This window comes from Penicillium brevicompactum (genome assembly GCF_028827555.1).
Source record: "Penicillium brevicompactum strain IBT 35665 chromosome Unknown utg000001l_segment0_segment0, whole genome shotgun sequence".
Lineage (NCBI taxonomy): Eukaryota > Fungi > Ascomycota > Eurotiomycetes > Eurotiales > Aspergillaceae > Penicillium > Penicillium brevicompactum.
In genome coordinates, this window is record NW_026623203.1 from 6,175,861 (window position 1) to 6,203,485 (window position 27,625).

Here is a 27,625-nt window from a genome sequence, read left to right on the forward strand (position 1 = left end):
CGTGGTGACCCCGGCAGCGGGGGATCAGGAGATCAATGTGGGAGAGTGAATGGTGGGGAAGTCTGAGGCGCTGGAATCTTGGGGGAGGAGGAGAGACGAGACTTGAGGAAGCAAGAGATGGGACTTAGGCGCCAAGCGAATTGGCTGCCTCTGAGCCTTCGGGCCTCAGGCAGCAACAAAATGTCTTGGCAGGTTATGTAATGGGTCACGTTTTCTTTGTTTGCTCGGCCAATCAGCGTCGACGTAATCCATTGTAAGGCCACTCCCACAACGGATTTTCTACCGCCCCTCCACGATTGATAGTGTTGTCTTTCTGTCCCATTTCTACGTTGGTAGTCGAGTCTGCGCAGAGTCGGTGCTTTTGTTGCGCCCAGCCCTTTTACCTGCGACAGTGCTGAATCGACCAATTTCACATATTCTCTTTTGTGCTCATTCTTCGTTTTTTTCTCAAATCACCCGCTTCACACTGGTTTCTTTGAACCAAGTCTTTCACCATGTCTGACAAGCTCACCCGGTATGTTTCTGGTCCTTCTGGTCGCCTTGGATTATTTATAACCATGATTTCTTCTGTATAGTATCGCGATCATCAACAGTGACAAGGTTCGTCGAGGAATACCCCACTAACAACATTTTTCCTGGCTCGCGAAACCCTGGCTTACACCCGATTTTTCCGGCTCGACAGTGCAAACCGAAGGTATGCGACTCGATATAACTGTGCATGGAAGACATAAAAGCTGATGGGTTACAGAAATGTCGTCAAGAGTGCAAGAAGGCTTGTCCCGTGGTCCGCACGGGAAAGCTTTGCATTGAAGTTGACCCTACCTCCAAGATTGCCTTCATCTCCGAGCGATTGTGTATTGGTTGTGGTATCTGTCCCAAGAAGTGCCCGTTCGGTGCCATTCACATTATCAACTTGCCCACCAACTTGGAGACCCAAGTCACCCACCGTTACTCGGCCAACAGCTTCAAGCTTCATCGCCTTCCCATGCCCCGCCCCGGACAGGTGCTCGGTCTTGTTGGAACTAACGGTATCGGAAAGAGTACCGCGTTGAAGATTCTCAGTGGAAAGTTGAAGCCCAACTTGGGTCGCTACGAAAACCCTCCCGACTGGGAGGAGATCCTGAAGTACTTCCGTGGTTCCGACTTGCAGAGTAAGCACATACGCATGAACGCATTACTATTTGTCGAAGGTTGCTAATTGCAATAGACTACTTCACCAAGGTCCTCGAGGACAACTTGAAGGCGGTCGTGAAGCCTCAGTATGTCGATCAGATTCCCCGCGCTGTCAAGGGACCCGTCCAGCAGGTGCACGACCTTATCAAGGCGCGTGTTGCGCTCGATAACGAGGATGAGATCATGGATGTTCTTGGTGGGTCATATCGATCTCCCTTCTAAGCTCTATCCGCTAACGATCATGCAGAGTTGAGACAGGTCGCGGACCGTGAAATCAGTCATCTTTCCGGTGGTGAGCTTCAACGTTTCGCCATTGGTCTCGTTTGTGTGCAGAAGGCCGACGTGTAAGTTTGGGCAAGCACTCCGGTGGAATTTGAGATTTACTGACCTGCAACAGTTACATGTTCGACGAGCCTTCCTCATATCTCGATGTCAAGCAGCGTCTGGCCGCTGCCCGTACCATCCGCAGCCTTCTCCGCCCCGACGACTACGTCATTGTTGTTGAGCACGATTTGTCTGTGCTTGATTACCTTTCTGACTTCATTTGCGTGTTGTACGGTCGTCCCGCTGTTTACGGTGTTGTGACTCTGCCCTCCTCCGTCCGTGAAGGTATCAACATCTTCTTGGATGGTCACATTCCCACCGAGAACTTGCGATTCCGTGAGGAATCATTGACTTTCCGTCTTGCCGAGGCTGGTGAGGAGTTCATTGCGGACAAGGATCGTGCCTTTGCCTACCCCACCATGGAGAAGACCATGGGCAATTTCCACCTCAAGGTTGAGGCCGGAAAGTTCACCGATTCCGAGATTGTCGTCATGATGGGTGAGAACGGTACCGGAAAGACTACTTTCTGTAAGATGCTTGCTGGTGCTTTGAAGCCCGATGGCACCGTCAGCGTTCCCAAGATGAGCATCAGTATGAAGCCCCAGAAGATCACTCCCAAGTTCACTGGTACCGTTCGTCAGCTCTTCTTCAAGCGTATCAAGACCGCTTTCTTGTCTCCTCAGTTCCAGACCGATGTCTACAAGCCCTTGAAGATGGACGATTTCATCGACCAGGAAGTCCAGAACCTGTCTGGTGGTGAGTTGCAGCGTGTTGCCATTGTGCTCGCCCTGGGTATGCCCGCCGATATCTACCTGATTGACGAGCCCTCTGCCTACCTGGACTCTGAGCAGCGTATCGTTGCTGCCCGTGTCATCAAGCGTTTCATCATGCACACCAAGAAGACCGCCTTCATCGTCGAGCACGATTTCATCATGGCTACCTACCTGGCTGACCGTGTCATTGTCTTCGACGGACAGCCTTCCGTTGATGCCCGCGCCCAGGCCCCCGAGTCCCTGGTCGGAGGTTGCAACCGCTTCCTGAAGAGCTTGGACGTCACCTTCCGTCGTGACCCCAACAGTTACCGTCCCCGTATCAACAAGTACAACAGTCAGATGGACCAGGAACAGAAGTTGGCCGGCAACTTCTACTTCTTGGAGGAAGAGAACTGAAAAGGGCATTTTCAACGAACATCGTCGTCGCCGTCACAAACGTGATGGCCGCGACTCTGAGCAGCGGCGCAACGGACGCCGCGGCGGCAGGAAGATTGTGTGGTTAATGGGGTTCCCGGGCATTTGCAATGCCTCGGCGGTTCGAGGCCAGGGAACCCGTTGCTGCGCCGGGTCGTGTCCCGGTGCCAGCAGCGGTGTCTCGGACGATGATAGCGATGATGATGATCCAAATGGCAACAGTGACCCTGGCTAGGAGGTAGTGGACTCGTGTGCTCCCTTGCTATCCATGGTCTATTACGCTCTTTCATTTTTGTGGCCTGTTGCCATTCATCGATCATCATTCAACGCCTCTATCGTTTTCACCTTGCAACTTAGCTTCGCTCTGGATTCTTTCTCAGAGTGGCACCGGATGGGAATCTTTGCCCGCACATCTTCCCTTAATTGTCAAAATTTTAATGGTTGATTGGGATGGGCATGGTTCATTGTCACAACGGAGTTTTATGTTTGCATGAGATTGGGAGGGTTTGGGTTCACAAAAGCTCTTCCATGAAGTTTATGATTTAGAGATGAATGTGTCGAATTGGCAATGTGGTCAATTCCAGACTGTGGATGGCATGGGCAGTTGTCCTGCCTCTACATCGTGTAGATAGATAGGTATCAGCCCATTGTTTTGTTCAGATACTAAAAAATGCTTCTTGATTATATTCACTTCTCCACTCTGTATACCTCGCTCTCATCCCAGGTTGCCATCACAACTATTGCATTGAGACGGAGAACTTCCCAGTATTCGATTTCGGCGGACTTCGACAGTTTTCTCAAAATCTCCTTCATGCATACGCTCACTTGAATGAACGAACTTCCTTCGAAATGCCCTTACTCGTTGCGCCGGTCTGTAAACCAGAGTGTGAGCGCCTTGACCATCCAGGGGACTTCTTTGGCTTCGTACACGCCTTAAGAATCGCTTCTCGTGAGGGCGAGCTGGGAGATCCAAATCAGAGATTCAATATGTCAGCATGAGTCCAAGCTTGGAAGTTGACGAGTTTCTCGTGCAGCCCCGAGGTTGGCTATTTCCCGGGTAAAACAAACAGGCTCTTTTTATGTCACATAGAGCGGGACTCTAGTCAGGATGATGAGCCCCTTCGAGTCAATATCGCAGTACGGCTTGCTGATCTAGTTGCTCGTGTCTGGGTAAGGGAAGATGCTGAGTAGCGTATGATACGTAGAGGATTTACCAAAGCAGCTGACCACCGCGGTCAGATAGCTGCAACACACGCTGATCCGGACAAATTGATTCTGAAAACGCAATTGAAATGTGAACAGAGCAATTTATTGCGCCATAAACTTGCTACTGTTCTCTGCCCGCTAGGTGAGAGGTACTCGCCCACACAAAGTCACCGGCAATTTCCGTTGACTCCTGGCGAGTTGCGACAAACGAAATCGCCAGGAACTATCCCAAACAAACTCGCATTTTATCATTTATTTGGGGCAAACTGATTTCCAAGCTCCAAGGCTGCCCAGGTGAGTTGGCGACTGGCGGCTATACATCATCGTTATCTGAGCCTATCGCGATCTTACTAAGTCACTCCGACCTCCAGGGCTCCGACCTCTCTAACCTGCGACCTGCTCACCGTTGACCTCTCCAACAAACCACATCCCACCATGTCGAACTCAACTCAAAACAAAGAGCCCACAGAGCAGCCTCAACCCAAGCCCCAAGTGCTTGAGGAAGACGACGAATTCGAAGACTTCCCCATCGAAGGTACAAAGCCGATCTGCAACGCCCATCCAGACATCCAAGCTAACCACGCGCCCAGACTGGCCCCAAGAAGAAGCCGAACAGACCACCGGATCAGCAGCGAACGGCGGAAGCGAGCATCTCTGGGAAGAGAGCTGGGACGATGATGATGCCGCAGAGGACTTCTCCAAGCAGCTCCAGTGCGTACCTTTCCCCACGTCACATCTTTGACACACATCCGCTTCATCCATTCCACGTTCTTCATATACACTTGCTCGCAAGATCTGGGAGATCTTAATATGCGCCTTTTCCAAATCTTCCCTTGCACACATGCCGCGTTCATGCCCATTCTCCACACTCCCCACCACACGATCTGTATCTGTACTGACTAGCCCATCTCCAGGGACGAATTGAAGAAGGTCGAAGCCTCCACCTAAATGAATGAAAAGCAACTGTGTTTCTGGATGGGTTTTCATATCCGAGCTGGCTGGCTATTTCCACCTCGCACACTATACCCGCCCTGTCTTGAGCCCAGTTCGCAGGCAAGTTTGCATTCGGGAGCTTGAAGGAATGAGATGTGGTCTCGAATCTGCTACTACTTTCGAGACATTCTAATGCATATATGATTGCGTTGTGGGTGTTTGTACTTTTGGAGTCGTAATAACATGATATTCCTCCCGTCTGTCCATCTGCCCGTCAGCTATTGGCGCCCGTAGATGTCATGTGCTTCAAGGTACACCGTGCCACCAGATCCTGCGTCTAGAGCTTCGGTCTCGTGCCTACAAATAATCTCTTAGTTATCCGATTCAATCTAGGGAGGACAAGTTTACGTCATGTATTAAGGAAATTCATTGGCTGTGTACATTACAGTGTCATAAACATGCTTTCGGGGAAAGGTGGCCCCTCCCCCTCTAAATTTTGATCATTTACTTACTGGACAGAGCAGCGACACCAGGCAGCTCCTTGCCCTCGAGAAGCTCGAGCGAGGCACCGCCACCGGTCGAGACGTGAGAGATCTTGTCCTCGACCTTGTACTTGGCAGCGACGGTAGCGGTGTCACCACCGCCGATGATGACGATGGAGCCGGACTGGGCGGCGTTGACAGCGGCGTCGAGGGTCTTCTTAGTGGCGTTGGCGAAGGGCTCGAGCTCGAAGACACCGGGGGGACCGTTCCAAAGGATGGTCTTGGCCTTGGCAATGGTGGCCTCGTAGAGCTTGACGGACTCGGGGCCGACATCCAGACCCATGTAGCCGTCGGGGATACCGGAGGCATCAGTGGCAGCTCCGACCTTGGCGTCGGCGGCGAACTTGTCGGCAGTGACGTAGTCGACGGGGAGGACGATCTCGACGTTGTGCTTCTTGGCCTTCTCGACGATCTCGCCGACAATCTTGCTGCCGGCCTCATCGAAGAGGGAGTTACCGATCTTGACGTTCTCGAGGGTCTTCTTGAAGGTGAAGGCCATGGCTCCGGTGATGATCAGGCTGTTAACCTTGGGGAGGAGGTTGTCAATGAGCTGGATCTTGTCGGAGACCTTGGCACCACCGAGGATAGCGAGGAAGGGACGAGCAGGGCTCTCAAGAGCCTTGGCGAAGTACTCCAGCTCCTTCTTCACGAGGAAACCGGCGGCCTTCTGGGGGAGGTCAACTCCGACCATGGAGCTGTGAGCACGGTGAGCAGTGCCGAAAGCATCGTCTGGAAGAATGGTTAGATACGGAGCTGGTTAGGAAAACGTGACGGGGTGTTACATACTGACGTAGACGTCACCGAGGGCAGTCAGGCCCTTGCGGAACTTCTCGACATCGGCCTTGTCGGCCTTGACCTTCTTGCCCTCAGCATCCTTGGAGGAGCCCTCTTCCTCGGCGTGGAAGCGCAGGTTCTCAAGCAGAACAACCTGGCCACCGGTGGCCTTGTTGACGGTCTCCTCGGTCTGAGCACCAACACAGTCATCAGTGAAGGTGACGCTCTTTCCGAGAAGCTTCTCGAGCACGGGCACGACGGGCTTCAGGCTGTACTTGGGGTTGACCTGGCCATCGGGGCGGCCGAGGTGGGACATGAGCACAACGGCCTTGGCGCCGTTGTCGATGGCATACTTGATGGTGGGGAGGGCACCGACGATGCGCTGGGGGTTGGTGACGTTCTTCTCAGCGTCGAGGGGAACGTTGAAGTCGACCTGTACCTGTCAGCGACGGCGAATTGGTAATCGAGCTCCATTGGGAACTTACACGGATCAAGACACGCTTGCCGTTGAGGTCGACGTCAGTGACGGGGAGCTTGTTGGAGAGAGACATTGTTGTATAATTGAGGGAATACTTGACAATGAAAGGAGAAAAGGAGAAAGAAAGAAGAGGGGAGAACTAATCAGGCCACGGTGAGTCGCGATCAGTAAAGAGTGGAGGGGTTGGCTATGGTGGGGCAGGCCGGTGAAGAGGTCGCATCCGTTGCATGTTGGAGTACTTACCGGTGATGTATTCGTCCGCCCAAGGTACTTCCCAAAGTATGATGTAATGACCATGTGTATAAGTAGCCCCATTCAACGAATACCTTTGTATAATGTACCCGACTACCCCCGGAGAACCGATCGGGGTGATGCGGGACTGATGTAAGAGATGCCGTTAAATACGGAGAAGGCCGGGGCATCGAGCTCCCCATTAGCCTCGGATTCGGGGGATTCTGGGGAAATCATTGCTACAGGAAATGCACATAGCCGCCATGAGTCTGACGTTCCGAGTCCGAACACGTGAAGTGTAAAAAGAAGCAAAGTTGGAAGCATTCGCGACATATCACACAATATAGTGACTAGCAACATCAAAACGCAAATCGGTCTTTCCCAAATGTGCAAAATCCGACCTTTTGAAATGCAAATCCGGCCCGTGGGCAAATATCAAAACAATATACACATAAACCAGACCGAAACGCCCAAGAACTGGAAGACTGCAATTTATGGCCCAAGTCGTAAACGTGATCTTCGCTTTTAAGAGGCGATGGAATTAAGATTCCTCGGAGGAATTGGTCAGAGAAAGGTATGCGGTCCACGCGATACCGATAGTGGAAACAAAGGGCTGGATTAGAGAGTCAGTGTCGGTCATGTTTCAGCAAAGGCGAGCGACATACAATCTGGAACTGAATAGGGACGACACGGAAGTTGAGGATCTGCACTGCCGGCCACAGCACGAAATTGGCCTTGAGAGTTGGCAAGTACACATCTCGGAACTTTTGTGTCAAGGCTCTTCTGCCACCACCCTCGGCGATCGTCATGTAGGTGAAGAAGCACGCGAGACCTATCACACCGGGTTAGCACAAACATACCCGAATGCAGAACAACATTCAAGGCCATACCAAATGGTGCAAAGATGAACTGATCGAATGCTACGCGCTTAAACGCCGGAGCAGTCGGGTGCATCTTAGTGAGCGGGAAGGCTCGTGACAAGAAGCCGAACCACTGGAACTGAATAGGCGCCATGAAGAAACCGTACGCCATAAACCGCGTCAGGCGCTCGAAATCAAAGGCCGGCGGTAGGCCCCTGCCGTATCCCCATTCTCCCACGGTAGGCGGCTTCTCCTTGTCGAGGTCGGGGATCTCTATTGAGAGGAAGTCGTCACCGCTTGTTTGGGTCCGGCGAGTTTGGAAGGCCGTAATCAGCTGCGCAACAGTATCGGCGACACCACCAAGCACCTATATCACCGTTGTCAATTGTCTGCGTGTCGGGTTGTATCTCGGGGGAGGCTTACCGCGTTGGTGACCATCGTCGTGAGCACTATATGAGAGACCGGTCAGCGGACCCCGCGGGAGGCGGCGGCAAGAGGCTTACCTGGCTTTTCGGCATAGTAGGTATTAAATTTGGCGGCGAGGCGTGCTGCTACTGCCATCTCGATAAGAAATATGATCGTGTGCAATAGAGGCTGTTGAAATGATGACGACACGGTTAGCCTCTGGACACGGTGACCCGTTGACAGGTTGGGGGACAGCGAGGGTGCTGGCGGAATGAGATGAGACGTACCACGCGACCGTAGATGTATCTTTTATTGAGTCCATCCAGGACTTTTCGCTTTGCGGCACAGATCATGATAAAGGATCTGGGGCCACGATTGAATGGCAAGACTTCCGGGCCACAAGCCAATATGACGCAAGTATTAAGAATGAGGCCCTGGGTATGGATCCCTGATCCCAATAGTCCGTTCAAAGAAACCAAGTATGAGGATATAAATTCAAGATCAGATCTCGACGTCAAGATAGCAGGGAAGATTATCCACGATCGACGACTCCGCCTTGTGACTAACGAAGTCACCTGGCCAACTACGACACTGACTCCATTACCCCATGGATTGCCTTCCGCCAATCACAGCCCGTTCTGGACTATACCCTTGCTCCCTGCATGACTTCACTGCAATGCCAACTACTCCGTATCCTACTCCGTACTCCATAATTGACTTCCAGGGCTTAATATAACACCTTTCCTATTTGTTGCTGATTAAATCAAATAATAGGGCTGTTCAAGAATGCAAGATCTTCTTGGTGTCGTTTTGGTTCTATATAACTACGGAATATAGAACAGATATCGAAACTTCCTTTTCGAATAGACTATGCATTCGAACACCGATCCATCATAAATCCGACTGGCTAATAATGTATTGTTTAGCTTTGGATTCTCGTAAATTTCTTGCAACACCTGGGCAGCGATAGCCCCAAGAGACCTTGACCCTGGTGGTGGTGTTGATCTATAACCTTGAAACACTTGGAAAAGCAGGATGAGACTAAGATATATCCTCCAAAACTTACTTATGTATGCCCCCAAGGCTTCTACCTAAGTAAGGCTACTTTGAAGCTATGAGAGTCATGTACCCGTAGACGTTTACATGATTATTTTTTGGCATATAAACAACCTTCTGTAGACTCATTTCCGTATATCAGATGTGAAGCTTGTAATCCTAGAATATATCCCACACAGGCTTGCTTCAACACTGCTGTTGTCAAATTCCAAGACTTCCCAGATTGTCCAGATCTTTGATGGTGTGGCCCTTCCAAGTTTCGCTTTCTGTTGTCTGCCGGGAGCAGGTGCGAGCCCAGCATGCTCCTGCCCTGTGAGGCTTCACGTCGCCCACCGTTCTATCTGGCCCCGGGGATAAGCAACGGGGTGGCCCATTTCACCTTTCTTTCTCAGCCTTTCCTTCTCAGCCTTTCTCTTATCACGAGGCTCCTGCTGCCAAACTCTTTCCTCTTTCTTACTCTTCTCTTTCTCTTCTCTTACTCTTCTCTTTCTCTTCTCTTACTCTTCTCTTTCTCTTCTCTTACTCTTCTCTTTCTCTTCTCTTTCTCTTCTCTTTCTTACTCTTGCTTGAGACACGGAGTTTTTCATGCTTCGATCAATCTCGCGTGCCTCTCACTGGAACTAGCCACACGAAGAGTCCTAGTCCAGAATCTCGAGCATAAGACGCACAATCTTGATCACCAGTAAGGACAACCCAAATGACGAGCATTCGACTGGTGATCAGTCTGTGTGCTTGTCCCGTCCCGGCCAAAGCTAACATACTCGCAGCTGACAACCACACCCTACCCACAATGCCAAGTCCTCAATTCGATCATTTCAACGGAGTGACAGGCCGAACCTGTCGCAAGTGCGGAGTCGATGAAGAGCTCGGCGTCCCAATGAAGCAATGCAGCCGTTGCAAAGCATCCCGATATTGCTCCCGTGCCTGCCAGAAGGCGGACTGGAAAAGTCACAAAAAGACCTGTCGCCAATATGTCCAAGCAACTACCCTGGCTACCACTACCCTGAGCTCCCAAAGCCTACCCAGTGAAACCCCCAACACGTCCGCAGCAGCACATGCACATGTGAGGGCTGATCCAAGAGGACCCGTCGTAGCACCAGGCCTCGACGTCAACCTCCCCACTCCCTTCACTCGCTTGTACGTCAAGAGATGGCTGCACGGCCGAACCGAGAAAGATTGTTTCAAGCTGCTTTTCGATGCGATCCGGGTCCGGACATGGGATGACGAGGGGATGGCTGCACGTAGCCTGCTGGATATGATGAAAACATCACAGGAGGAAGCTTCGAAACTGCTTGTTCGTCGGTTTTTGAGAGAAGCGCATCGGAAGAAATGCCTACCTGGCTGGTGGACAACCGAGAAGGAAAATGAATGCATTGAGTTCGGCCACAGTGAGGAGAATTGGAAAGAGTCGGAGCGTCCCGTGAAGATGATTCAGCTTTTTGAGCGCTATGGGACTCCATCCATTGCGATTCAGTTCCGGATCTTCAATGAGTATGTCTATGGACCGGTTCCGGGCGGGGGCAGCTCTCTCTCGTTTCTGAATTACTACATGGAGATGGAGCGAGCCGAGCTGATGGAGAATTTCCTGCAAGCCATCAAAGATGGGGATCGACCTATTCCAGTGCCGAAGAGTCGAGATGCACGTGAGAGCCGCCGTGGCACGGCTGAATGAATGCAAGTGGCGACCATTAATGAATTTCGGGTTGCTTTTGTTTTACATTGAGGCATCCTTACCGAATAAGCGTGTGCTAGACTTTGCAATGTCCATAATGAATCAATAGGCTAATATCAAGTCGTCCATCGATAATGTAGGTGTGTAGCAAGCGTGACTCGGCTATAGTTTCAAGCTTACGCCCAAAGCGAGAGTGCAGACGGTCATTTCTTTTCATATATAGTATGTACAAGGTAGTAGGTGTTACTCAAGAGCGTGGCTGATCATCCGCGAGTATATCCGGAAGATCTCGAATGTCGGTCGTTTCGTTCGTGTTCACATCCACCAACCGGATTGCTTCTAAGTGAAGCGGGCCTGTGGCCAAGGGGAGGAGTTTGATTTCTGTTGAGTGGCAGGTTCCTGGTAGAAGAGGACTAGTCCATATGTTAGATTGAGAACCAAGGCAGGGGGAAAGAGAAGCTTACCCGACACGGATATCTGTACTCAAGCTGATCAACTCAACCTCTTGTCCAGCAACGCTCTTTTGCCTAGCATGGACGATATTGTCATCAGTAACAGCCTCCGCTACTTGGTCTTCTTTCCGACTGGTGATAGAGGAAGACGAAGGTCGCGCGACATGTCCGCGTGGGTCTACGCGTTTCCGTCGTGGAATAGCGATCAAAGCAAACTTGCGAGGCATGTTGGACCGATTGACAATAAATACGCTCCAGGAGAAGGCAGTGCCAACCTGTACACGTACGGGCCCAGTGAAGGAGATGGTGACTCCCACATCTGTGACAGAGTATGCTCGTTCGCGGAGTGAACTCCTGTTAGAAGGCGCTGGAATACCCCCTTGAGTTGAAACAGACAGATTGGTGGGGCGGTTAGTCCGTTGCAGCGCTGGGCTAGGTCCCCCAAACGTAGGATTGAGGGCGACTGAGAAATCGACATTTGTCTTCCATTGCATGGAAATCCGTGGTTGGCAGTCATCGTCAACCAAAATTGTTGCCTCGAGGGATATCGCCAGCGTGCTCACTATGGCAGTCGATGATGGGTTGGTCTCAGGGCCATATTCTGGCGTGAGTTTGTACATGAGTGTGACATCATCTCTGGGACGGCATACAAGTGGCAGAGCAAGACCCGGTGCATCTGACATTGACTCAATCGTTCCTTCTGACAGTTGAACATCCGCCTTGTTGAATGAAACCTCGCTAGTAAGATAAGGGGTGACCTCGAAGTCTAAGCTTGCAGCCGTCAGAGGGACGCCAGTGTAGGAGTTCAGTCGAGAGTATCGAATTCTAGCACTCGCGGCAGGTACGACACGAAAAGGGTGGCCATGTTGTTGCTGTATGTTGTAGATAGGCTCCTCGTCGTAGGTCGTTGGAACGACCCGTAGAAGCCTGGAAGCTGGAAGAAATGGTTCTTTGTGATTGAGAGATTTGTCGCCGGATAAGGGTTGAAGCATGTTCGTCGATGCAGGGATAAGTGAGGGAAGATAGTCATCTTCCGAATCATCTTGATTGATGCCATCAGACGGGTTCAGGCTGGCAGAGGCAATGAATAAAAGGGACGGGTGTTGAATTCGGATGCGAGGACGTTCTATTTCCAGATTAGTGATCCCATTGTCCACGATCTGGCTTCAACTGTTTTCCCAACTCACTTAGTGTAGTCTCAATGTTCCAAACAAGGTAAACATGGTTTCCACTCCCTTCGTCGCCTTCAAACTCATTGAAGACAACTATGGGATCCTCGTCTCCACCAACAACACCCGAAAATATAATGTCCCGAGTTGGCGTAGGGTTTTCACCAACCGATTCTGCTGGGTCGACAGCAAAGACATCCAACCTGACTTCCAGGCGCGGTAGGTAATGCTTCAGAACGGCTTCAGAGCAATCAGAGAGTCTCAGAACAATGCGCACGGGAAGAAATTCATCTAGCAGCTATCCATGAGTAAGAGACACACCCCGTTGAGCCAGCGAGACAACTTACCATAAAATAATTGTGTCCGTTGAGGAATTGACGAGAGCACGGAGGGGAGATCATCAGCTCCGCCCTCCAGGGCCGAGCTCAGGGCGCCTTCGATGTCAAAGGCAGGCGCATGGGGCACAACTGTGTCAAGAACAGCATGGCGCAGGAACTCACCTGGAATCTCCAAACCAGGCATTGCGACAAAAGGTCGCATGGGAAGTCAACAAAAGACGTAGCTTGTTTCAGGAGATAACCGATAAGTAGTTGATACGGCCGACGGAAGAGGCCTTAAGCGCAGAATGGGAGATCTGCGGAGCAATCGCAGCTCCGATTTCCCTCGTCTTTCTCGAGCACCACCCGTCACAATGGATCCTAACGGCTCAGTTCCTGCCATTTGGCAAGAGGCACGCAATGCCGAAGGCCGTGCATACTACTACAATGTGCAGACAAAGGCCACCCAGTGGACTAAGCCCCAAGAATTGATGACTCCAGTTGAGGTCCGTACCAAAATCTTCTGATCATCATGAGCTCTACTGACATCTTCCTAGCTTGCGCTGGCAAATCAACCCTGGAAGGAATATACCACTGATGCTGGGCGCAAGTACTGGTATAACACCGAAAACAAGCAGAGTACTTGGGAGATTCCGGAAGTTTACAAGGAAGCGCTTGCGCAGGCACCCGCAGCAATCCCACCCCCGTCGCGTTAGTCTATCCCTCTTCCTGAATGACCACAAAACTAATTCTGACTTAGCGCCCCATCTTTCGTTGCTGGTGGCACGTCTTTCCCGCCTCAATCCCATCACCGTGACCGTGAAGACTTTGACCGTGGAGACCGCGGTGACCGAGGATACAATGACCGCCGAGGTGGGTATGGATCGTATGAAGCCAGCAGTATGGCAGCTGCCCCAGACTTCAAGTCCCAAAACGACCCCGATTACCAATCCCTCGAGGAGGCAGAAAGCGCCTTCATGAAGTTGCTCAAGCGACACAATGTCCAGCCCAACTGGACCTGGGAGGAAACAATGCGCGCCACCATTAAAGACCCGCAATACCGCGCGCTAAAGGACCCCCGCGACCGCAAGTCCGCCTTTGAGAAATATGTGGTCGAGGTGCGCATGCAGGAAAAGGATCGAGCGAAGGAACGATTCGCTAAGCTGCGCGCAGATTTCAACACCATGCTGAAGCGCCACCCTGAAATTAAGCACTACAGTCGTTGGAAGACCATTCGTCCTATCATCGAGGGAGAGACCACTTTCAGATCCACGAATGAGGAAGAAGAGAGACGTCAGCTTTTCGATGAGTACATTATCTCCCTCAAGAAGGCCCACATTGACCAGGAGGCCGTGAGGCGCAAGGCTGCTTTGGACGAGCTGGTAGACATTTTGGGTTCACTCAACCTCGAGCCCTACACTCGTTGGGCCGAAGCCAACGAGATGATCCATGCACACAACAAGTTCCAGAGCGATGAGAAGTTCAAATCTCTGACTAAGAGCGATGTTCTGACTGCCTTTGAAGATCATATTAAGACCTTGGAGCGGGCCTTCAACGATGCTCGCCAGCAACATAAGGCAGCCAGAGCCAGAAAGGAGCGAAAGCACCGCGAGCAATTTGTTGCGCTTCTCAAGGAGTTGAGGTCTCAGGGTAAGATCAAGGCAGGATCTAAGTGGATGAACGTTTGCCCTATCATCAAGGATGATCCTAGATACCATGGAATCTTGGGCCAGCCTGGATCCTCGCCTCTTGATCTGTTCTGGGACGTTGTTGAAGAAGAGGAGCGCAGTTTGCGTGGACCCCGAAACGATGTGCTCGATGTTCTCGATGTGAGTTTCGCTTTGTTCGCAGTCCTTTTCCGATATACTAACTTTATTAGGACAAACGTTTCGAAGTCACCGCTGCGACTACCTTTGACGAATTCAACACTGTGGTATCCGCAGACCGCCGTACTTCAAAGATTGATCCCGATATTCTGAACCTACTCTTCGAGCGCATCCAAAACAAAGCAATTCGGCGCGATGAAGATGAGAAGCATGCTGCTGATCGTCATCAGCGCCGCGCAGTCGACGCCCTGCGGTCACGCATCAAGCGCCTCGAGCCGCCCGTGCGAGTCACCGATACCTGGGCTGAGGTCCAACCCCGTCTCGAAAAGTACGACGAGTACAAGGACCTCGAATCGGATGAACTCCGTGAGTCTGCTTTCGAAAAGGCGATTCGCCGCATGAAGGAAAGAGACGAAGATGCAGAGAAGGACCGCGAACTTCATTCCCAGAGCCGTGGTGGCCGACGTGACTATGACCGCGGTGATCGCGACTACCGCAGCGGTCGTGGAGAACGCCGTGGACACAGCAGTCGAGTCAGTCGTACCCCTGAAACCGACGCTTACGAAGCCGATCGCCGCAAGGCGCAGGCAGACCGCGAGCGCACTTACCGCAAGGTCAGCGGTATCTCTCCCTCTCGTGATCGCCGTGACGAGCGCTCAGACCGGGACCGTTACCGCAGCCGGGATCGCGACTTTGATCGCGGCCCCCGTTCCGGCAGGGACGGAGACCGCCGTGAGGACGAGCGTGAACGCTTGTACCGAACCCGAGGAGATCCCCGCGGAAGTCGCGACGAACTTGATTATGGCGGTGGTGGAGGTAGCGGTGCTGGTGATACTCGCAGTGTTGCCAGTGGGGACCGCCGTCGCCGTCGTGACAGTGATGCTGAAAGTGTGGCAAGCCGCTCCGCGAAGCGGTACCGACGTGATAGCCGCGAGCGAGACCGCAGCAAGGGCCGGGCTCCCCGGCGCGAACGCTCTGCCATCCCAGAAGAAGAAGAGGATACCAAGAAGGACGAAAAGGCTATGCATTCCGGTAGCGAAGAAGGAGAGATCGAAGAAGAAGAGTGAACGGGGATTTCAGACTTGGATTTATGCAAGTATTCTCTGTCCTGTACGATTAGGATAACCAGCTCATTCTACATTGCAATATGATTTGTTCTCCTAGGACAATATTAATTACCTTCTGTATCCAGAACGCGGATTAGTTGTTGCTTTCAAAAGCACTGGAGGTCATCTCGCCTGAGCTAACCTAACTCCGACAGGAGTGCATTCCTGGTACCTCACCCCTTGGCCATATATTCAGATACTACCTAGTGTAGTGGGGAAACCGCACCGCTCCCACCTGTGCCTTAGGCACCCCTGGGCTATTTCTAGCCCCGTTTTCATAGCATAGCAATCCAAGCATTCTACACCTCTCTGGCAAAACAGCATCTACTTCCTAATCGGGCCGCTCTAGGGCTTTGCATGCCTCCCTATTCCCGCCGAGCACTGAGCACCCCCGTCGTCTTGTCTGCGATGTCAGACCGCCAGCGCGCTCTTCCTACTTCACTAGGTAGTTTTAACACATATCATTGACCCTTCTCGGAACCCTCCATCTTACTTCTCTGTCACTTTGGTTTCCTACTCTACATGGCCTGACAAACTGCCTTTTTGGACAGCTGTACGCCACAGAACTCCATGCGGTCACAGTGTAATTCTTCGCCATGAAAGACAAGCTTCACTCTGACTCAAGCCAGATTAGTTCACCATGATGATTGAAGCCTAGACTATTGACATACTGATATCGTTTGAGCCCAAGTGATCTGTTGATGATTACATTACCAGAAGTTGCTACAGTTTTAATATCCAATTGAATTGCAAAACGCTGTGCACCGATCAGACCCAGTGTTGTTAACGATCAATACAATACAGTTGAGTGATTCCAGCAATCGAACCAGTGGAGTGGTGTACAAGCTGAACCATGGAAGTTTCAATTCGAGCATTGATGCATCAGATCTTTGTTCCTATTCTTCTGGTCCCATCTTTTTTCTGGCATTCTCGACATCCCGCCACAAGCTAGTTGCTTTATCGATTGGATCCGTCTTCCTGGTCTGAAACATCCCGGGGCACTGATCTGACATCGGCTGTTGAATGCGACATCATCTGGCGCTGGAGGTTGGCCATAGCCACCTCTGAGCACACTCAGCCTGGCAATCTCCAAAGTTCGAGTTACAAGTCTTGACGGGAGGAGGAGCAGTTTTACCCAAAGTGTCACCCCAGGCGGCACCCTCGCCCGCGTAACATGCCATAACAAGGGTAGCACATCCTGCCTGACATTTCCCATATTCAATTAACCCATCACCCTCGAATGGCTCTCTAGACCCGAAAGGCCAGCCAAACTTGGAAGGCCACTCTTGCAAGAAAGGCCAGCCAGGCACGTAAGGGGCGAGAGTAAGCACGAGGTGGAGCATAGCCATGGAAGATACCATTTTTGCGGAAGGCAAAGCAAATGGTCGTGGCTGGCGATCTGAGCAAAGGGCTCGGTTTAGCAGGATGTCTGTCAATAACGCCCAGTTGGTGACATCAGGCTTACAGAGGTAGATACTGATTGTTGGCTTGGAAGTGGTATAGAGGAGCCTTGGAAGCTTACTGGTGTCCAGGTTGATGGAAAGGGAGCATAGGGTAAATCCTGAAGTCAACAGAGTCTAGAATCAGGGGCTTTATATAGACCACATACACAGATTACAATCACAACAAAAGTATCTATCGTCAACGTGATATACTAGACAGAGGCTAGAAGACCAAAAGGTCTTGCAATCCGTGGATACAGTATTTATTTTGATGTCTACAAATTCCTATGAAGCTAGCTTGTATTTGGCAACATGGTCAAAAGATATAAGTGTTCATTGCTCGTTGGACCACTTCAAAAGGCAATTCGTGGTAGCTCTAGCTGTTACCTTGGAACTTGCTTATGTTACAAAAAGACAGCTGGCCTCAATGAAGCTTAATACTTTTTTTTGGATCTTAGAACTCTCAGCTCAAAGTTGAGGGTTTTCTCAAATGCCGAGGCGCATAGTAAAAAGGTGATTAAATATCAATCAAAGTATGAACAATTTAAGCTATTGCGCTAACAACAAGACATATTACCTAATTAATTTGCCCTTGATGCCATTTCTATATAATCTATTCATTAGATTGCCGGTTATTTAGCAACAAATCAAAATCGAAGGCCATGTGTGGTCAGTTGATTTTCAAATCATTGGCATACACACTAGACAATGAGTGCTGGGAGTGACCACATGGGGATCCATGGATTGACTATCAGCAAATAGCGAACATAATAAATACATGATGTTTACGGAGTACAAATTACTCCGTACAGTAGCTCTTATCACACCAGCTGAAGCGCATGCGTGATACGTCGACACTGTTGTGACCTAGGTTATGAGAGGCTGGAATCTTCACGTTGAAAAATGGCATCATGATTTTTTTTTTCGATTTTCGATTTGGATTGAAAATAGTAAAGGGTTTTTCAAGGTTCAAGCAAGTCTCGAGATATCTCTTGTTCAATCCTGACTATGGTCAGAACAGCCCAAGCAAGGCTCTATAATCCTAGTGTGTGGTTGGTTTGCTGAAATGCTGGATAACACCAGCCCCAAAAGGCCAACCCGCATGCCTCAACTACTCCGTAGGCTATACTGTTTACAAGTTACAGTGGCATTGCAAACATTTTCTCGTACATTTCCCAGATCCAACTCATCCGACGGAACAAGGGTCCCCCAATTCCAGGTTAGACCGGCCCAGTTACCTTTAATTCCAATAGTTTGCAAGCAATGCAAATGCACCAAACGTAGATCTCGGAAATCCCGAGACCGTTTTTGCAGTAATGTGGCGTGAATGCAAAATGTGCAAAGATGCCAAACACGAAGTTTAACTTTTTGACATGTTGAATCATAAATCTGTATTATACGAAAAGGTAAGTATAAATAGGCTTAATTTCCCGTGAGTAGATCCAATTTTAGACCAAGTATTCTTTCGTAAGTTCTGCGGAAGGTAAAGTATAGTTTTCTCTCTATCTGTTTGACATGTGGAAGTTTCAAGTTCATGCATACTAACATTTGATCGGTCTCCACAGTTCTCCATCAAGCAGAAAGATCACAAACTCGATATTGATCCACATACATTCACTGTGTTTTGTCCAACCGGAATCACTGTGTAAGTCAACATTGCATTTAGCTTCCAACAACAAAGCTACGTAATAATTATGACCAAAGTATCAAAAATGCCTAGCCCTCTTCTTCAACACATGCAACGATTTGTTGAGTTCATCAACTCAGCTGACGAGACCATTGGACGGGCAGTGGTCTCTGAATCAGCAAGATTCCACGTTCCATTCCAAGAAGCCCCCTTGGAAGGATTTGCTGGGTATATGCAGATCCTCGGGATGATGCGTTCTGCCTTCTCCGATGTTCAGTGGAGTCTCGATGACACCGTTATCGAAGGGGACAGAGTAGTTGCGAGCTTTACTCTGCGTGGAACTCATGATGGCGAATTCTTTGGTGTTCCCGCCACTGGAAAGAAAATTCAGGCTCGTGCTATGAACATCTATCGATTTGTAGATGGAAAGATTTTGGATGAGACAGGGCTGCCTGATATTTTTGCGATCATGATGCAAATTGGTGCTTTGAAGCCCCCGGGAGCTCAATAGGAAGGCGATATCTAGCATGAGTTGAGAACAATCCAGGGTTGCGATGTGTATGGTTCGAAATTTACAGTTGACTTATTGATAATGACTAGTGCAATCGAATGTTATTCTGTGATTAGACCTTGACAAGTACTACAGCATATAGAACAGTTTGGTGTCGTGGGACTTCGCCCAATCTGGTGCTAAGTGGCAAGCTGAATTCCTCCTAATAATTGTCTTGCGCCTGGAAGAACCCATAAACTAAGATTTGTCAAACATAACTTTGGAAGATAATCAAGGCGGAAATATCGAAACAGGGTTGTCGTATGACAAGGTTCAATGGCAGCAAGCCATATGTTTGACAAACAAGGATAAGAGGATCGAAACTTCTGAAGTAAGGCTACATGTAAGCGAACTTTATAAAGACGATGATCCCTGGCTCCCTAAAACTGGCACTGGCATGAGACAATTTAGTCTCCAGGACGAAGCTTTCAGCTTCAAAGACATGATTGATTAGATGGTCAAAGGAAGTGGTCAAAGTGTTCAGAGGCGTGCAAAATGTTACTCTGAGATCCAAAAACGGTAAGAGGTGCCCAGGTGAGCACTAAAGAGAGGAAAGGTCTTGAATGCCAAACATTACCCGGTAAATATGTTTTATGTTTTATGTTTTTATGTTTTATGTGCGGATAATGCGGAGGTGACTGCCGAAGATCCAGCATAAGTATGAACTACACTAATTGGCCCGCTTCCGGTTTCACCTCACGCTCGCCCTTTGAGGCACCAAACACCAAACACACACTGGTATTTGTTCTTTGAGTTTGTGCAAGAGCTTGAAAATCATTCTCTCATTCTCTAAGGTCGACTAGGCGACTTGTCTGCTTACCGTTGGAGATCAGGCAGAGGTCACGTGACCTAACGGGGTCCAAAGTCGTTCCAGACTTCTTCCCTCTTCACACATTCACATCCCACTATTCCATGCCCTAGGCTCAGTAGTCTGCAACTCTAGAGATTCTCTGACATTGGTGTTGGGATGATTCCGGAAGTCTGTGTGCTATCCACATTCTTCCCGATCCGTCGCTCTCTCAACCCGGCACTCCGGCTTTGACATGAAATAGCATCTCGTTTCAACTTCTACATTCGCTACAGGTGCCCATCATGTTGCGAGTCGGCTCCTGGCTGTATGGGAAGAAGTCGGCGCAGTCTGTGGACTCGTCGGCCGAACTGAAAGATTGTGAGTGTTTTGACGATCGCTGGAAGATCTAAGATTACGGAACACCCGGAATGCTGACCGCGGGGCTCCGTAGTGGTGCAAGCGATGACTGGTGTGTAGGCCCAACCACTCGGTTGACGAGGGTACTAACACCACCGCAGCGGCGACACTGATTCTAAACGACGATGTTGATGGGGCTGAAAATGGCCTCTCCACGGGGTCCTCGTCGTTTCACAATGTAAGTGATCGTCATCGCGGATGACGTAGCCCCGCTGACTTTTGGGCGGCTATAGGTGGGCAAAGGTGTGGTTGCATTTGTTCGAGCGACATTGGGCTTCGAACAGGAGATCATGCGACAAGGTACATGCACTTCTTGGTTCTAACTCGCTAAGCCAATCATTCTGATGTTCTCGCAGCATCCGAGCGCCTCTACGAAGCAGAAACCAGCGCAGCCAGTGATCAAACCAGAGCACAGCAGAATGCCCATGATCCAAATGCTTTCCACTCAGATATCTACACCGCTGGCTCTGAGTATGCATTATGCCAAGCAATTGCTCAGTTGATGAGTGCAGTGGTGGGAGTGTTGAACGAAAGCTTGACAGAAAGCATCAAAGCATTTTACAGGCTGAGAAAAGCCTACATCACGCTGGACGCCATTTTAAAAATGGAAGAGAAATTCATGGAGTCGAATGACCCGAACAAGGTTCTTTTGCCCACCGCCAGCGACCTTGCCAGCTCGACGGCTGAATGCCCGGACACGAACTCGGAAGCTTCCAGCTTGTCGTCGAAAAAGAAGAAAACAACGACCGTTGAGCAAACGGAGCTCAATGCATCAATGAACGACCTGTCTGTGTCCCCAGGCGCGATGTCTCCTCCTGCTTCAGCCTCAGCAGGTGCATCTACCCCCAAACACATTCATCACGATCCCGACTCTGACATTTTCAAAAACGAGATCGATATCTTCGTGCATTCCGGGGCGAACTTTTGCTTTGGTATCTTGCTTCTGTTGATTTCCATGGTTCCCCCGGCGTTCAGCAAGCTTCTCTCAATCATCGGCTTCCATGGCGACAAGCAGCGAGGATTGAGGATGCTCTGGCAAGCCAGCAAGTTCCATAACCTGATTGGCGCAATGGCCGCCTTGGCCTTACTGGGATACTACAACGGTTTTGTTCGTTACTGCGATATCATGCCAGACCCTACACTTGGCGATGGAGATGTCGAGGGATATCCACAGGAGCAGCTGGCTGCTTTGCTGGCGGAAATGAGATCTAGATTCCCCAACAGTCGATTGTGGCTGTTAGAGGAATCCCGAATGATGGGCGCAAACAAGAATCTGGATGGAGCGTTGGAATTGGTGTCTTCGGGCAACAAGAGTCCTCTCAAACAAGTCGAAGCCCTTTGCATATTCGAAAAGAGTTTGAATGCACTCTTCCTGCACAGATACGATGTCTGTGCACAAGCCTTCATCGAGGTGAGTTTCCCACTAGATATCCACGAACAAAACTGATTCTCCAGTGCGTTGATCTCAACTCTTGGTCCCGCTCGCTGTACTACTACATTGCCGGATCCTGCCATGTCGTTCTTTATCGTCAATCTCTCAATGACCCCAAACGCGCCGAAGCGCATGCCGCCAAAGCTACCATGTACATCCGCAAAGCACCCGGATTTGCAGGCACTAAGAAGTTCATGGCCCGCCAACTCCCATTCGACACGTTCGTCACCCGGAAAATTGCCAAATGGGAGGCCCGCGCCAAAGCATGGGACGTTCCTCTCGTGGACGCAATCGGCATCGACCCAATCGAAGAAATGATCTTCTTCTGGAACGGCTACAGCCGTATGACCGATCAACAGCTCGAAGAATCACTGACTCGACTTGAATGGTGCGAAAGCGAAGCCAACAAAACCTGGTCTCGCGAAGGGCCCGAAGAAAAAGCCATTTTGGAATTACTTCGCGCTGCGGTGCTTCGGTCGCTGAACCGGTTCGGCGAGGCGAAGGAGACCTTGGCGGCCAACGTCCTCAATAACGAAAAGGCAACGTTCAAGGGTCAACTGAAGGATAATTGGGTTCTCCCCGCTGCATACTTCGAGATGGCGGCGAACTACTGGATGGAGAGGCCCACATACCAAAAACTACACGGGGGCTCTGAAAAGACACCTGCTGGATCGGAGAATACGGAGAGTGAGAGGAAGCAGGTTCGCGAGTGCAGAGAATGCCTGGAGCACGCTGCTAGCTGGGAGAGCTACGAGCTGGACGCCCGTATTGGGCTCAAGGTCACTGCAGCGTTGGAGGCTGTCAACAAATGGGAGAGTGCGCATCCCGCAGCCTAGGTCGGGCAAATTTGCCTTGTACCATATGCATAAAGTAGATTTCATCTAGACATTCAACGAAGTTCGGTTCCTTTTTTTTTTTTGCTTGACACGGTCATGTGATATGAGAATACAATCATTTTCCTCACGTCGAATTTTTATTTCTGCATCCAACATAGCCAACAAGGTTCTTGTATGAGACGGACAGAACCGTTGAAACTTGATCGTCGCGAGCAAGACGGAGCTCCACTTTTATCGGCATCTTGACATCACGGCCGAGATGCTCCAGAAACGCGCCAGCAGCTCTCGGCATCGGCCTTTCGATATCCCATATCTACCGAGAAAGGACTTTCAGCCCTAACACCGAGGTTCTTCAGCCAAAAAACCAGACATTTTCTCGCAGTTCTCATTGGCACACACGCCGACCAGCCCTGACGTGCCCCACTTCGGATAGGACGGCTTCGGCGTTGCCATCGGACCTCCGACGAAAAGCTTGAATAAAAGAAAGAGGGTCCCTCCGGATTCCAAAAGCTCTGGCAGCTTAAATTGCATTGCGATATCCACTGCGATTCCCCTTTCGTCCACCCCGCTCTTATCTCCGACGGAAATCTCTTTAGCCGCTATTAAGAAATCTCCATCTTCAGCCATATCCTGCATCTCTTGCGACATCGAGCGATTTGAGCATCTTTCCCCGGACTACCCCGGGTTATACTGCCAAGACATGGCCGAACGAACGGAACATGACTATAATGACACATCAGGTGATGAGATTGAATCATATCACAGCGTTGGAACGCCTTCACTTCGCAAGCAAAGCACCACTGCCTCTGGGCTATCGGTATTCGAGCAGCGCACGCATTCGGTAGTATCGCGCATTCGGAGTCGTGAACCTGGGCAGACTGCGAAATTCACTCACCCGCTTACGCACACGAAAACGAGCCCTGATGTCATTGTTGACTTTGAAGGGCCGGATGACCCGTATCGGCCTTTGAATTGGAGTTTTAGGAAGAAGGCTATTACAACGTTATTATACGGATTGACTACTATGGGTATGTATGGTTCTTGATATCGGATTATTGAATGTTGCTAATCAAATCTCAGGTGCAACGTGGGCAAGTTCTGTGTATGTGTCTACACTATGATCGAAAGACATGAAACTAATTGTCATAGGTACTCCACTGGCCAAGCGCAAATTAGCGAGGAATTTGGTATTTCCAGCGAAGTAGCCACACTTGGTACTTCTCTATTACTGTTCGGACTTGGCTTGGGCCCATTGATTTGGGCCCCTCTTTCCGAGCTCTATGGACGGAAATCTGCTGTGCTGCCGCCGTACTTTCTTGCAGCCATCTTTTCGTTCGCCACTGCTACCGCAAAAGATGTACAGACGATCATGATCACTCGATTCTTCACGGGGTTCTTTGGTTCGGCTCCCGTCACTAACACAGGTGGCGTTTTGAGTGACATCTGGACACCCGAACAGAGAGGAGCCGCTATCGTGGGTTATGCCATGGCTGTGGTAGGTGGTCCCGTTCTGGGTCCTATTGCCGGAGGTGCAATTTGCCAAAGTGACCTTGGGTGGCGCTGGACTGAATACGTGAGTCGCGAGCCCCTTTTTGATACAGCCGTTTGACTTGAAAGCCTGGCTGACATGAACAGATCACTGGTATAATGATGATGTTCTTCCTAGTCATGGATCTCCTCTTCGTGGACGAGAGCTATCCACCAGTTCTACTGGTCTACAAAGCGCAGCGCCTGCGCTTTGAAAGCGGCAATTGGGCCTTACACGCACGTCACGAAGAATGGGATGTGACACTCAAGGAAATCGGAAACAAATACCTCATTCGCCCGTTCCAACTGCTCACGACGCCAATTTGCTTCCTAGTCGCGCTCTACGCCTCTTTCGTCTACGGCATCCTTTACCTCAGTCTAGCAGCCTTTCCAATTGTTTTCCAAGAAATCAGAGGCTGGAACCAAGTCGTCGGCGCCCTACCATTCCTCGCATACCTGGTGGGTATCCTACTAGGCGCCTGCGTCAATCTCGCAAACCAAAAGTTCTACATCAAACGCTTCAAAGCGAATAACAACCGACCCGTTCCTGAGGCTCGCCTCCCGCCAATGATGATTGGCTCCGTCTTATTTGCAGGAGGAATGTTCGTCTTTGGTTGGACGAGCCCCAAACATATCCATTGGATTGCGCCGAATATCGGTGCTGTGATGATGGGATTCGGCTTTTTTACGATTTTCCAGGCGGCATTGAACTATCTCATCGATACCTTCCAGCGGTTCTCTGCTAGCGCAGTTGCGGCCAATACGTTCCTGCGCTCGGTGTTCGCGGGCTGTTTCCCGCTTTTCACGTCGGCCATGTTTCACAACTTGGGTGTGCCGTGGGCTGCGAGTATTTTGGGCTTCTTGTCTGTGGCACTGATTCCTATCCCTTATTTGTTCTACAGATACGGAAAACAGATCCGGGCACGCGGGACGTGGTCGAAAGAGTCTGTCTGATAGTGTAAATATTCATATTACCTTTTCGAGTTAGTCTTGCCAATACGGGTTTAGCGTCATCGGTAAAAGTAGCTTGACGACGAGGTTCACATTCATCCCCGCCTCTCATTTTCCCCTTTCTCTCTGACTTCACCCTCTGGTGGTTTGATAAGTATCATATTTGTGACCCTATACGGAGTATATTCGCCCTTCATCCCCGTTTGCTCGCTTTTCCTCAAACGCCAATGCCCTAGGACTCTCGCTCTCCCCGCACCATGCGCCAGCTTACAACGTGGGATCTCTCCAGTGAGGGAGATGGCGACACTGGGATCATCCTCGCAGCAGCGGAGCCGGACCCAGCTAGGCTAGAAGCTCTACTGGGGGTACATGCTGTGGCTAGTGCAAATGCCTCGGGACGGGAAAAGCGCCGACTACAACTCCTAGGGCCGGATGGCATTGCGTGTGGGTCTGCATACTCTTTTTTCCTGTCACCTATCATATCTGCCATCGACGCTCATCTACCGGAGAACATTCGGGTCTTACTGAAGGCAGGAGCAGACCCAAACGGCATGGATCGTTTCAGTAAGTCTGACTACTCAGTGCGATTTATTCGCGGTCGACACTTCAAAGAGGACACTAGCAGCTTTGTGGTCTGCAAGCCTCGAGCTACTATACTCGCAAACGCCTTGCAAAAAGGTATCAGTTACCAACTCTGTCCGTTGACCGAGTCGGAACTTCATGAACGAAGTCAAGGCTTTCCTCGATTTTGGACCGAGCCAAATGTCCCTGGACAGAGATTGCGGATGCGCAAGCCTTTGACAGCCCTCGAGCACGCTGCCAAAGTCGATGATATTGAGATATTTGACATTCTCCGTAAAGCTGGTGCAGATGAGTCTGCATGGACTCATGATGTCTCTTTGGACGAGAAGCAATTTCAGATACAAGATGAGGATTGGTCAATCTCATATGTCTACTTCTTCGCCCGTTCATGAAGCCATCGCAGCAGGTCAGCAGAACATGCTTCGCCATCTGCTCTTTACATGTGGACACTCTCCTAACTACCGTTCGTATGTGACCCCAACCGCCGCTCTCCCGCCGCTCTCCTTTGCCATTGCAAGGTGTGATTTGAATGACTCTGGGGTACAGCGATGCCTGGTCGACCTCTTATCTCATCCCCAGCTGAACTCTAATCTACGCACGCCTGTTTTTGAAATCCATCCCCTTCATATTGCGACCGCACACCATAATCCAGATGTTCTATTGTGGCTGGCGTCTTATATCCCAGGTGGGCTTGAAAGTGCAGGAACGACAGCCTTAGGACATACTCTTCTTCACATCGCTTCATTGCCCTTGACCGCACAACAAATCGTTGGACGAAATCCCAGCGTTGCAAGGAGCTTACATTGCGTACGTGCATTGACTACATCATGGTTACTCCATGCTAGGCCAAGACCACGTCATATTTTAACAACAACCCCAGAGGAGCTGGCTTTGAACAAGAAGCCGAGTCCTATGACGGAATTCCAGCAACTTGCGCAGCAGGGCACAATTGAGCTTTTGTTGAAATGGGGAGGAATCGACGTCAAAGCACAGGATTCAGATGGGAATACTGCTTTGCATTATTTGGCAGGTACGTTAAATGTAAGCGAGATCACGGTGGGTATGGTTCGAGGCATGGAAGGGGGTAAAGGGGTTTGGCAAGACACTAAGAATTGTTATGGGGTTACCCCGAGAGAGATATGGGGAGAGTAAAGTCAAGGTAGGTATCCAGGTTAGCGCATGTAATTTCTCTGGTCCTTGTGAGTCCCTCCATAGTCCTCCAAGTCGACATTGTTGCAACCATTGTAGACAAATGACACCTTTTACATACTGCATTCAAAGCCAGAATTGGACGTAGACATAACCCTGGGAGGATGCCAAAGTCATATCTTGTTCATACGATTCAATGTTTTGGGTGACTATCAAGGCCACATTCTAATGGGGTTTGTGGTGTGTTTGTCTATGCAGGCGAAAAAGCCACTGAAGTCTACTAAGGCATACTGATATGGGTTTCAAATTTCAAGGTTCGATTGTGTAGGTCAACAAAGATAGATAGACAGGGTACGAAATTGTAGAGAGTGTGTTAAAGACAAAGAATTCTGATACGATTCACACAAAAGGAATGAAAAGACATGGAAGAGATTGAACGATAGACACCCCGCGGCCGGAAAGCTAGTTTTTCTTTTGCTTTCGCTGTTGCGATTTTGTTTTGTTTTGCTTGATTGTTTGAGCTTTAGATGCGTGTCGCACATTTTGCTCTTGGGTTTGGTTGTGTTTGATGGTGTGATTTTTTGTTTTTTTTTTTTTTTTTTTGGTGCTTG

The 27,625-nt window shown here is 50.1% G+C and overlaps 12 protein-coding genes across 12 annotated transcripts; 8 read left to right on the top strand and 4 right to left on the bottom strand.

Annotated features, from left to right (window-relative positions):
* Window positions 1-494: 494 nt before the first annotated feature.
* Window positions 495-2,666, top strand: N7506_001924 (RNase L inhibitor of the ABC superfamily; the record flags this gene model as incomplete). The annotated part of the gene is made up of 6 exons (XM_056951220.1): window positions 495-514; window positions 576-600; window positions 749-1,151; window positions 1,208-1,369; window positions 1,421-1,517; window positions 1,571-2,666. 6 exons carry the CDS (start codon window positions 495-497, stop codon window positions 2,664-2,666), a joined length of 1,803 nt encoding a protein of 600 aa, XP_056817135.1.
* Window positions 2,667-4,325: 1,659 nt separating this feature from the next.
* N7506_001925 (proteasome regulatory particle lid subunit SEM1) lies at window positions 4,326-4,838 on the top strand (the record flags this gene model as incomplete). The annotated part of the gene is made up of 3 exons (XM_056951221.1): window positions 4,326-4,425; window positions 4,481-4,601; window positions 4,805-4,838. The coding sequence occupies 3 exons, from the start codon at window positions 4,326-4,328 to the stop codon at window positions 4,836-4,838; spliced, it is 255 nt and encodes an 84-aa protein (XP_056817136.1).
* A 489-nt stretch (window positions 4,839-5,327) lies between these two features.
* Window positions 5,328-6,690, bottom strand: pgkA (phosphoglycerate kinase pgkA; the record flags this gene model as incomplete). The annotated part of the gene is made up of 3 exons (XM_056951222.1): window positions 5,328-6,094; window positions 6,152-6,578; window positions 6,625-6,690. The coding sequence occupies 3 exons, from the start codon at window positions 6,688-6,690 to the stop codon at window positions 5,328-5,330; spliced, it is 1,260 nt and encodes a 419-aa protein (XP_056817137.1).
* A 699-nt stretch (window positions 6,691-7,389) lies between these two features.
* On the bottom strand, window positions 7,390-8,466 carry N7506_001927 (Mpv17/PMP22 family protein; the record flags this gene model as incomplete). Its single annotated transcript, XM_056951223.1, has 6 exons — window positions 7,390-7,461; window positions 7,514-7,680; window positions 7,739-8,075; window positions 8,132-8,157; window positions 8,212-8,302; window positions 8,401-8,466. 6 exons carry the CDS (start codon window positions 8,464-8,466, stop codon window positions 7,390-7,392), a joined length of 759 nt encoding a protein of 252 aa, XP_056817138.1.
* Window positions 8,467-9,959: 1,493 nt separating this feature from the next.
* On the top strand, window positions 9,960-10,841 carry N7506_001928 (zinc finger MYND domain-containing protein; the record flags this gene model as incomplete). Its single annotated transcript, XM_056951224.1, has 1 exon — window positions 9,960-10,841. The coding sequence occupies one exon, from the start codon at window positions 9,960-9,962 to the stop codon at window positions 10,839-10,841; it is 882 nt and encodes a 293-aa protein (XP_056817139.1).
* Window positions 10,842-11,088: 247 nt separating this feature from the next.
* Window positions 11,089-12,984, bottom strand: N7506_001929 (TRAPP trafficking subunit Trs65 domain-containing protein; the record flags this gene model as incomplete). Its single annotated transcript, XM_056951225.1, has 4 exons — window positions 11,089-11,254; window positions 11,306-12,419; window positions 12,481-12,753; window positions 12,810-12,984. The coding sequence occupies 4 exons, from the start codon at window positions 12,982-12,984 to the stop codon at window positions 11,089-11,091; spliced, it is 1,728 nt and encodes a 575-aa protein (XP_056817140.1).
* Window positions 12,985-13,153: 169 nt separating this feature from the next.
* N7506_001930 (snoRNA-splicing protein PRP40) lies at window positions 13,154-15,672 on the top strand (the record flags this gene model as incomplete). Its single annotated transcript, XM_056951226.1, has 4 exons — window positions 13,154-13,285; window positions 13,337-13,485; window positions 13,540-14,608; window positions 14,659-15,672. The coding sequence occupies 4 exons, from the start codon at window positions 13,154-13,156 to the stop codon at window positions 15,670-15,672; spliced, it is 2,364 nt and encodes a 787-aa protein (XP_056817141.1).
* A 1,070-nt stretch (window positions 15,673-16,742) lies between these two features.
* On the bottom strand, window positions 16,743-17,072 carry N7506_001931 (uncharacterized protein; the record flags this gene model as incomplete). The annotated part of the gene is made up of 1 exon (XM_056951227.1): window positions 16,743-17,072. One exon carries the CDS (start codon window positions 17,070-17,072, stop codon window positions 16,743-16,745), a length of 330 nt encoding a protein of 109 aa, XP_056817142.1.
* Window positions 17,073-18,865: 1,793 nt separating this feature from the next.
* Window positions 18,866-19,291, top strand: N7506_001932 (ester cyclase; the record flags this gene model as incomplete). The annotated part of the gene is made up of 1 exon (XM_056951228.1): window positions 18,866-19,291. The coding sequence occupies one exon, from the start codon at window positions 18,866-18,868 to the stop codon at window positions 19,289-19,291; it is 426 nt and encodes a 141-aa protein (XP_056817143.1).
* A 1,131-nt stretch (window positions 19,292-20,422) lies between these two features.
* Window positions 20,423-22,805, top strand: N7506_001933 (TTC39/IML2 family protein; the record flags this gene model as incomplete). The annotated part of the gene is made up of 5 exons (XM_056951229.1): window positions 20,423-20,498; window positions 20,639-20,715; window positions 20,771-20,837; window positions 20,894-21,948; window positions 21,993-22,805. 5 exons carry the CDS (start codon window positions 20,423-20,425, stop codon window positions 22,803-22,805), a joined length of 2,088 nt encoding a protein of 695 aa, XP_056817144.1.
* A 700-nt stretch (window positions 22,806-23,505) lies between these two features.
* Window positions 23,506-25,286, top strand: N7506_001934 (MFS transporter; the record flags this gene model as incomplete). The annotated part of the gene is made up of 4 exons (XM_056951230.1): window positions 23,506-23,833; window positions 23,886-23,907; window positions 23,955-24,378; window positions 24,441-25,286. 4 exons carry the CDS (start codon window positions 23,506-23,508, stop codon window positions 25,284-25,286), a joined length of 1,620 nt encoding a protein of 539 aa, XP_056817145.1.
* Window positions 25,287-25,540: 254 nt separating this feature from the next.
* Window positions 25,541-27,017, top strand: N7506_001935 (uncharacterized protein; the record flags this gene model as incomplete). Its single annotated transcript, XM_056951231.1, is given in 2 exon segments — window positions 25,541-26,249; window positions 26,260-27,017. The coding sequence occupies 2 exon segments, from the start codon at window positions 25,541-25,543 to the stop codon at window positions 27,015-27,017; spliced, it is 1,467 nt and encodes a 488-aa protein (XP_056817146.1).
* Window positions 27,018-27,625: the final 608 nt, after the last annotated feature.